General features: G+C 36.2%; 1 protein-coding gene across 1 annotated transcript in view; it reads right to left on the bottom strand.

Moving 5' to 3' along the window:
• Nucleotides 1-1,047: 1,047 nt before the first annotated feature.
• Nucleotides 1,048-10,062, bottom strand: part of LOC110099422 (alpha-mannosidase I MNS4) — a 54,715-nt gene continuing 45,700 nt past the window's right edge. The window contains exons 14-17 of the mRNA XM_020826564.2: nucleotides 3,480-3,615; nucleotides 3,087-3,157; nucleotides 2,757-2,991; nucleotides 1,048-1,891 (exon numbers count right to left, since the gene is read on the bottom strand). Of these exons, the coding sequence (XP_020682223.1) occupies nucleotides 1,628-1,891; nucleotides 2,757-2,991; nucleotides 3,087-3,157; nucleotides 3,480-3,615 (706 nt within the window). The 3' untranslated portion in view covers nucleotides 1,048-1,627. The remainder of the gene's footprint in view (nucleotides 1,892-2,756; nucleotides 2,992-3,086; nucleotides 3,158-3,479; nucleotides 3,616-10,062) is intronic.

The following is a 10,062-nucleotide window of genomic DNA, read 5'->3' as shown; positions in this document are numbered from 1 at the left end:
TTTTTATGAGATAAGTGTTTTTAGGTGTTTAATAGTTAAATAGACTTGTTTTAAATGTTAGGTATGTAAAAATCCAAAAAAAAAAAAAATTGCATAACAATTAAAAAGAAAAATAGCTGTAAGGCAACAATTGAAGAAAAAAAATAATCAGATACACCATCAAATCACCATTTGAAATCACTAAAGCTTTATTTGAGTCAAATTTCTTATTATTTTCTAACAAAACATTCTAAAACAAAATTTTCTTGTTAAAAAACTTTTGTGCTAAAAATTTATTTTAAAAAATAATAAGAAAGTTCTCACAAATGAATCGTAAAACTTTATTTAGAAGTTGGAACGACTTTCTTATTGTTTTGATTTTCAAATTATAATCACAACCTCTATTTGGCAGTTGTCTTTTCGCTACTTTCAAAATTTTTTTTGTGCTAGAGAGCTTTTTTTACAGCTTAAAAAAAAAAAAAAAATCTTTCCCCACAACTACTTTGTAACCACGTTTACAAAAAATTACAACCATCCCAAACAACCATCCCAAATAAACCTTGAGTTTTCCACAATTTGCTTACTCAGAACCTATAAAACATTTTTTTTTAATTTTTTTTTAAACGGCATATCCACCCATTGTCACTCTCAAAAGGACGCTTGGCATCATGACTAATCATCAGCTATCCTAGAAGAGGCACTCATCTCAGAAACCTCTTAGCCCGCACTTGATTGGACAGTTACATCTATTAAAGCATATTGTAAATGGCAAACACTGCAAGGGATGCAACTAAACTGAAAAAGATAAAGAGAATTACACATAAATAACTTTTTTTTTTTAACAGGGTATCCCCGTTGCCACCCCGAAAGGGTAATTGGCGGCGTTACTAATCCTCGACTAACCTAGAAGAGGCACCCATCCCAGAAACCTCTTGGCCCACACTTGATTGACCAGTTACATCTATTAAAGCATATTGTAAATGGCAAATACTGCAAGGGATGCAACTAAACTGAAAAAGATAAAGAGAATTACATTATACAGCAAAATAGAGCATAGAATGAACCATAGATAACTTGAACATTTTTTGTTTATTGAAAAGGAAATATTTTCCAAAATCAATAGTCATTTAAATAATGACCTCACCGTACTTCTCAATGAAAGATTAAGGTTCTGTTTCGGATAATTTTTTTGCTACTTTATAAAACTTTTTTTTAGTACAAAAATTTCTAATTCAAGAAACTTTTGTACTAGAAAATAATTTTAGAACGTAACAAAGAAGTCGTCCCAAAACGAAGCCTATATTTATGTCACAAGCTGACCTTAAATGTACAAATTAATTAATGTTACAATTTAACTGTGGGGAAAAATGAAGAAGAAAATTACTGTAGCATCAATGGAAGCTGAGACAATAAGAATCCTCACCATGATCTCTGGGCTGTATCACATCACAAAGAGTGACCCGACAATCACATCTGGAACTTGTTTATGAGCCAAGAATCAGAGACGACAATTCCAAATCTCATGATTCAGACTTTTTGCTATGTTTTGGGAAAAAATTTCATCCATCTTTTGGCAGATCTGGTCTCTAATGGAGTTGAACTGGTAAAAAATACAGAAATTTGTCACTGAAGAGAGGAATTTGGCAACTCATGTTTGAATTTGTTCTCTAACAAGCTGGGAATCCTTCTCATCTGAAGAATTCTTCTCTATCTCTTCTCTATGAGGATTCTCAGGATATTGACTACTATAACTCTTATCTATGGCCGCCGAGTGCATCACTAGGGGCTCAGAAATCATGATTGCAGAATGACTTTGATGTTGGTTAGCCGGCTCAACATTGTGAGTGCCATGTTTGTCCGCAGTGTATGAAAAGCCAAATTTTTGATCATGCGTTAATGCTGGGCAGAATCCCTGAGATTTTAAAAATGTTTAATGGATTGGTTGATTGGATATTTTCAATATGTGAAAATTTCAAAACATGTTTGAATTGGATGCAAATTAAATGTATATATATTATAATGATACATGTCAAATGCATTGAAATATGAAATGAGGGAAAGTTTACGAGAAATTATTATGTGCGGTCACCAGACGGCAGACGGTCTGGAGGAGAATCAGAATGTGCCACGTCACACGATACACTGCACCGGTACACAGCAAAAAAGTGATGTCGCGGATCCTGATTCACCTCCGAACGGCTTCCAATGATCACACAAAATAAATTTTCCAAGTTTGGATGGCGTCAGTGGTAAGAACAATGGCAATTGTGGATAGAGTGCAGTACAGGTGGAGACAAGTGATGGGCGGAAATCACAAAAAGGTGCAGCACAAGTTTGAAAATCCCATTATTTGAGAGATTTTCAAATAGAGGGAAACATATTTTTGAAAATTTTCAAATTTCAATATTACTTTTTCTTTCCTTCAATTTATGTCAAAGACAAAAAAATTTGAAAACAGAGAAATGGAATGCAGTAACCCGCTAATAAAGCCGGCCAAATATCCCCTAAAGAAAAATAAGAAACATAAGTTATTATAAACTTGGTCAAGTAATTTTCAATCAAAGGTTTACAATGATGCTGAATAGGAATTATAGTTTGCATCGACCAGATGAAAAAAAAAAAAACTTAGTTTTTTCTCAGATGGACATATTTACAAGCTTGAAAATCTAATAAGAGGGATCTGATAATCATAGTTAATGAACTACTGTAATTTTATTACCTGTAGAACTCTTAAAGCTTTAATTTTCATAGTGCTAGAACTGGAAGAAATGGCTTACCTTAATAAAGCTTGAGGTGGTGAAGGAGTTCTCTGCTTCTGATGGGGAGGAAGAAGACATCCAAGAATCAGTGATTCTTGTATCATTTGCTTCTTGGTAGCTAGAAGATATTCCAGTAAAAGCATCTCTCTCTCCACCATCTCTACAAAATGCTCCAAGATAGGAACAATGTTCATTTGCTAAAGCTATTTCAGCAGTAGCAGGCAATAAGTGGCCTTCTGTGTTAAATATATACCTACAACAAAAATTTCCTTTAAAAAAAAGTGCTGTCCCCTATTTCTTGTTAATTCCTACAGAAATGAACTAAATCAGAAGTTTTGCAATTCTTACTTATATGGCCCATTTTCAACAATGTTATCTGGCCCAGCAGCCAAATCAAAAAGAAGCCAGAGATACTTGACCTGAGAAAGAGTGATATTAGATGCAAAAGACAAATAAAACATCTCTAATGAAAGGACTTTATAAAAGGCAGTGGTAGAACTAGGGAGGTGCTGGGTAGCTCTCAGTCAATTTAAGTTTTTTTTTTTAAAGTTACAGACAACTATGTAAAGTATGAAAGTTTTATTCCGCCTAAATATAGTGTAAAACCTTTCTCCCCCCTTCAAGGTTCCACCATTGCTAGAAGGATAAGTTGGCACTGGTCAGCCTTATGTATGTCAGATGCCAATTGATATTTTCTACTCTAAGCATTTAGAACGTACTCTGAATTAAAATAGAACTAACCGTCTCTGCAAGGAAAAAGCTCTCCATGTGGTCATCCTGTTTATGGGACTCAACGTCTGCTATATGGCAATAACCACAAGGGCATCTTGCTCCATATTGAATGCTTGCAACCATATCTCTCCCAGCGTCAAGGTATCTATAAAGAGAAATAATAAAAGTTAAAAAAACGGTACTTATGAGTTTTGACCCAAGAATTCATGTTCCTTCAAGGCAGAAAATAAATAAAAATACAGTCAGCATGATATGCACGATCAATAAAGCATTTTCAGTTATGGCTGAGGAATACCGTCCTTAAGAAAATAGGTAAAGTTACTAAGAGCTAGCTCAAAAATTCAACTGGCTTTCATCCAAATTTATTTTGAATCCTCATTAAGGTTTCTTTTGGGACGGCTTTCTTACTGTTTAAAGCAACTTTTTAGTACAAAAATTTTAATTTTTATACTTGAAAGTTGCTTTAAGAAGCAGTAAGAAAGTCGTCCCAAACGAAATCTTAGTGTAAGATTTTTGTAAGTAAACACTGATAGGGTAAAGAGAAATAATAAAAGTTAAAAAAACGGTACTTATGAGTTTTGACCCAAGAATTCATGTTCCTTCAAGGCAGAAAATAAATAAAAATACAGTCAGCATGATATGCACGATCAATAAAGCATTTTCAGTTATGGCTGGGGAATACCGTCCTTAAGAAAATAGGTAAAGTTACTAAGAGCTGGCTCAAAAATTCAACTGGCTTTCATCCAAATTTATTTTGAATCCTCATTAAGGTTTCGTTTGGGACGGCTTTCTTACTGTTTAAAGCAACTTTTTAGTACAAAAATTTAAATTTTTATACTTGAAAGTTGCTTTAAGAAGCAGTAAGAAAGTCGTCCCAAACGAAATCTTAGTGTAAGATTTTTGTAAGTAAACACTGATAGGGTCAAATAAACCACGCAGAAAACAGGATATGTTGATATTTAAGCTTTGCCTGGCACAACAACGGATCTCCCCGATGCCATGTTGCACAGAGAGCTTATTATTTAATTAATTCAGTGACCTCTATAGTTCTGGGTAGTACTACTCCATTCTAAATTTTTTATCCCAGAAAACCTTCTTTCATCTTATACTCTTCATCTAGACCACGATAAAAACTCACATTGAAGCATCCAATGTATCTTCTTAAGCTATTCTTGTACTTTAAAAGGTTATTGATGTTATGATCTATCTACATGCTTACTACATGTCTCTGTCAATGCTGCCTTTTATGAGGAATTTCTTTATTCATCTCACACTTCATCTCCTACCAACGCCTCTATCAGACCCTCTACCACTCATAGCCACAATTTTTGCTCCAGCTTACTTTCAAGTTTATACTCATAGGACTCGGTGACCTCCTATTAAAGCATCTCCCTCCACCTCTTCTAAATGATTGAGCGTGTGCTTAAAATTAAGCTTTGAATCCACAACTCATTGCGCCACAAAAAGTAAAATGCAATATAGTGTTCATCCACTGCACTCCATTAGGTCTTTTGAACATATAACACTTTTCTCATCTGTTTTCTTTATCTTTGTCTACTATATATATTCCCAAGACATACTAGGAGGCTCTACTAACCATAAATGGAAGCATGCAATGGAAAGTATAAATAGGTGCTTTTTTTTTTAAATAAGTGCTCTTATTAACTTTGATTCCTACGATTAGGTTATAACTCCTAAGGTTAAACCCATTTTATGTCATTGGGCATGCACCACTAAGTTGCACGATGATGACTATATTGAATGCTACGAGCCTCGATTGGATGCAAAAGGATATACACAAATTCATAACATAGACTAAGAGTAGAAACGAGTCGAGTCAAGCTTGTGTCAGGCTAACTCAAGTTTGGTCCATCAGCCCAATGGTAGGCTTGAACTCGAGCTCCATCACAAGTTGAGCTCATACGGTAAGCTCGAGCTCATGAAATCATTGGAGCCCACATCAAAATGGCATGCATGAGAACTCGCTAGATAAAGAATGATGGGAGCTTGCTATAAGAAACAATAATGAAAGTTCACGGGAGTTGTCATAGCTAGAGTTTGTTGGAGAACGTGTTGCAATTGGAGCTCACTAGAGAAGGTAACACGGCTCGATGGGTCCAGACAATGAGATGTTGCAACTGGAGTTCACAGTAGAAGGAATAGACATGTCTACTGGGGAGGAAATCACAGAGGGAGTTTGTTGAAGAAGGCATCAACTGTTTTTAATAGTGAAATTGGCGGCTAACTAGGTTAACCAAAGTGGGGGCAAAATAATTGTATTAAGGGTTTCTAGCCGAGTTCGTGAGCTGGCTCAAGTTGAAGCTCGTATAACACACAAGCCTAAAATTTAAGCTGGTGACTCGATAAGCTCAACTTTCGTTAGCAAGCCAAGTTCAAGACTTCTCACACGTTGGCTTGACTCACTTACACACCTAACATTGACTACTTCAAGAGCTCCTCCCTTATTACTCCACTTAATAACATTCTTCTTGATGCGGACATCCAACCGTCCATGCCAATCCGAGGAGCTGAAGATCGACGACCGAGATCACTTTGTTTTATTTTCATTTATTAAGTGTATTTTAATTTAGTTTCGCAATTTTCCTTTTTACCCTCTTGTCATCTCCTACCTTGTTTCACATCACTTCTTCTTCTTTTTCTTGACATTAATCAAATAAAGCCAATGTCTTAACTTATTGTCATCAATATTTTTTATAGAGACATTAATGAAGCTATTTATATGAAAAAAGCTCCTAAGTACCTAGCCCAAGGGCGTGAGAAGAGCAAAATATGCAAGTTTCAAAAAGTTTTATATATATAGGTTTAAACAAAATCCTCATGTATGATTCAACAAGCTTTGCAAGGTACTAACCGATATTAAATTGTGAAGCAATACTATTGATTATTCTATCTTTATTAAGCACTCCCTCCGGCATGATGATTTGTGTTATTTATATCAATGATATTCTTCTTAGTGGGAGTGAAACTTCAGACAATTTTAAAATAAAGCAATAGCTTCAAATGTTTGTAACCAAAAAAATTGAGGTGCCCAATGTACTTTCTTGGCATTGAGTTTGTACATAGTAAAAAAGACATATCTCATTCCCTCAAAGTACATATGCTATAATAGTTCTTGAAGAAACAAATCTTCTTGGATGCAAGCATGCTAACTCTCTCATAGATACTCTGCATGCATGTGAGAATGAAGAAATTTTGAAGATGCTTCTCACTATCGGTGTCTGATTTGTAAGCTTATCTACTTGATCATCAATATATCTAATCTATCCTATTTTGTCATTCAGCAAAAGCAAAATTTGAATTAAAAACAATGGAAGACTATTTTGAATGCTATGAAATAAGTTAATAAATCTCTTGAAAAAATGACTAATTTGTTAAAGAAATAAACATCTAAAGATTAAAGCCTAGGCAAATGTTGAAAATGCATGATATGCTAGAGATAAGTAAGCTAAATGAAATTTGTTATATTGGTTTGAAAAACTAAAAGGTCTAAGAACTCGGTAAAAATTTTAGTCGAATATTCTTCACTAGCAACGTAAGAAATGACGATTTTCTTTGATAGAATAATATCTCTAATAAAGTGACAGTTAACTCCAAGGGAATTGATTTAGAAACTACTGTCAGTAAATAAATATTAGAAATGTGCTACAAATAAATATTATTGCAAATCATAAAGCCCTCAAGTACCTTTACAAGTAGAAAGCACAAAAAAATAAGCATCCAAGTGAGCAGAATTCCATCCATTCTCCCAATAAAACTTGAAGCACAAACTAGGTGCTCAAAACATACTTGTTGATGTTGTTAACAGCGATATCCTCTCCTCAATACCCTCTGATCAAGGGTGATTGGGTTTGAGATAATAAAAAAAATTATGACAACAAAGGAAAATATTGCCACTAACCAAGTTGTTATGCCACTAGATTGATAGAAAACTCCCAGGGAATTGATTCTTGCAGCTTTTGAAGGTTGCAACTGCAAGTTCTTATTTCATTACTGCTCAAAAGTAATCTGGAAAACTGATGAGGACATCGAAGATCAACGGCTACGATCGTGTCTATTTATTTTGATATATTTTATGTATTTGATTTGTTATTGTACTTTTCCCTTTCTACCCTCACTTGAGGGTTGTCTTATGTTTGCCTAGGGGCAATTGTGTCTTTTTATTTTCATTCATGTATTTGGCTATTTAAGCCTTCTCACTCCCCTTGGTGAAGCTCTTGGTTTTCTACCTAATTTCTTTTCTTCCCTCTCCCCTAGCCGCCAGATCTTTCCCCACCACCCCTCCACTTGGCCGGTCAGCCACCCGATCCCTCCCCCATGCCATTAACCCTACATTCAAACCCTCTTCCTCCCCAATTTTTTTTCTTGCCGCCGTCCATACTGGACTGGTCAGACCGCCGGCCCCCTAACAGCCTTGGCCGCCAGCCTCCCTACCTCATTCCTAGCCCAGCCCCTTGCCTTGGCCGCCGGCTTCCCCCTTCCACCTCCTTTGAATTTCAAAAATTGAAATTCCAATTGCTTTCATGAGGCCTTGAATGCTTTCCAAATTTAGCTCCTTGATTTAAGGCTTCCATATTGATTGGATCTAATTTTGAATGATCAATTCAAATTATTTCTAATGAGAGCCGACCGATGTACCGGCGGTCACAATACCGCGGCTTACCGGTCGTCCTGCAACGACGGCGTACCGACGGTTTCAGCGGCCGGCGTGGGGATGCTTAACCGCCGGGTTGCGTCGGTTAACCGTCGGTAATACACCGGCGGTACCGCCGGGCTTTCAACGAACACCCGCCGGTGGCCGTTGGGTAACCGTCGGCATTGTACCGGCGGTTTAACGAATTTACCAGCGGCTGTTGAAAAGCCATCCGGTATCGCATCGCCGGTAGGCCGCCAGAAACCTGTAACACCTGAAAAAAAAAATTGACAGCCTCCCCTCTATTTGAGGGAGGTTTATCCTAGATTCTAAAACCTGCAAAGAGAACAATATATAACCAAATTTGGGTAACACGCCGCTATATTCAATCAACAAGAAATTGGGCAACACTCCGCTATATTCACAACAATATACATAAGCATAACCAATATTGCACAAATACATAAGATGTACTGGAAGATGTTCCATAGAATCAAAAAAAACCGGGGGAAATATCTTCTCTAACTTGCAAAGGATGATTGGTATGTTATCCTCATACACCCGTAAAGCATTTTCACTTAGTTTAGATGAACATAAATCTTTGAAGAAAATGCTAAGCTCAGTCAACGGATTTGATATGTAATCGGGTAACATACAGACTATGATCTGAAGAAGAAGATCCATAATTATGTGACAATCATGACTTTTGAGTCCAAATAACCTTGCAGATTTCAAGTCAACACATCGGCTTATATTTGATCCAAAGCCATCAAGCATCTTTAAACCTTTAAACCACTGACATATCAATCTTTTTTGCTCTAACGTGAAAAAGTACGGAGCTTTGGGCTTCATTAGTTTACCGTCATTTGTTGTTACTAACTCCAGATTTTTTCGCCGACAAAACTCTTTAATGTCCATCCTTGCTTTGACATTATCTTTACTCTTACCTTTAACATCCATAATTGTATTAAAAATATTATCCATGAAGTTTTTCTCAATGTGCATAACATCCAAGTTATGTCTTATCAAATTAGTTCTCCAATAAGGTAATGTCCAGAAAATACTTTTTTTTATCCAATTATGTTGAACACCATAACCCAAAAATTTAGACTCTGATAGCATTGGAAAATCAATAATTGTTGGAATGTCGGAAAGTCTCTGTAGTACATCATCACCACTTAATCTGGGTGGAGGAGGTGACCGCTCAATTCTGTTTTTAACAAATGCTTCCTTATTTCTAAATGCTTCCTTATTTCTTCGGAACTGATGATTAGCATTTAGAAACATACGATGACAATCAAACCAAGTATTTTTCCCTCCATGTTTTAATGTGAAAGCTTTACTGTTCTCCATGCAGTAAGGACATGCTAATTTCCCTGCTGTGCTCCAACCAGACAACATACCATAAGCTGGAAAATCACCGATGGTCCACAGCAAAGCAGCTCGAAGGAGAAAATTTTGTTTTGTTGATATGTCATATGTGAGCACTCCTTCCCATAATAATTTGAGGTCATCAATTAATGGTTGCAAAAAGATATCAATTTTTGCTTTCGGATTATGTGGTCCAGGTATAATCAGAGTTAAGAACATGAACGGAGTAGTCATACACATCTATGGTGGAAGGTTGTATGGTGTTAATATAACTGGCCAACAAGAGTACGGTGTAGCTGTTTGACTATAGGGAGTAAAACCATCAGTACATAATCCCAATCTTATGTTGCGGGGTTCAGCAGCAAATGAAGGATGCAGATCAAAATGTTTCCACGCTTCAGCATCTGATGGATGAGAAAGAACATCACTTTTTGCTATTTTCTCCTTATGCCATCTCATATGGCCTGCTGAACTCATTGATGCATAGAGCCGCTGAAGTCTTGGAATGATTGGTAAATAAAACAAACGGGAATATGGCACATCTTTCTTTGGACGACGTTGTTTTCCCAA

This window comes from Dendrobium catenatum, unplaced genomic scaffold, assembly GCF_001605985.2.
Source record: "Dendrobium catenatum unplaced genomic scaffold, ASM160598v2 fragScaff_scaffold_1022, whole genome shotgun sequence".
NCBI classification, from domain to species: Eukaryota; Viridiplantae; Streptophyta; class Magnoliopsida; order Asparagales; family Orchidaceae; genus Dendrobium; species Dendrobium catenatum.
Note: the sequence above shows the minus strand (reverse complement) of the source record. Positions and strands in the feature narration are given on the sequence as shown.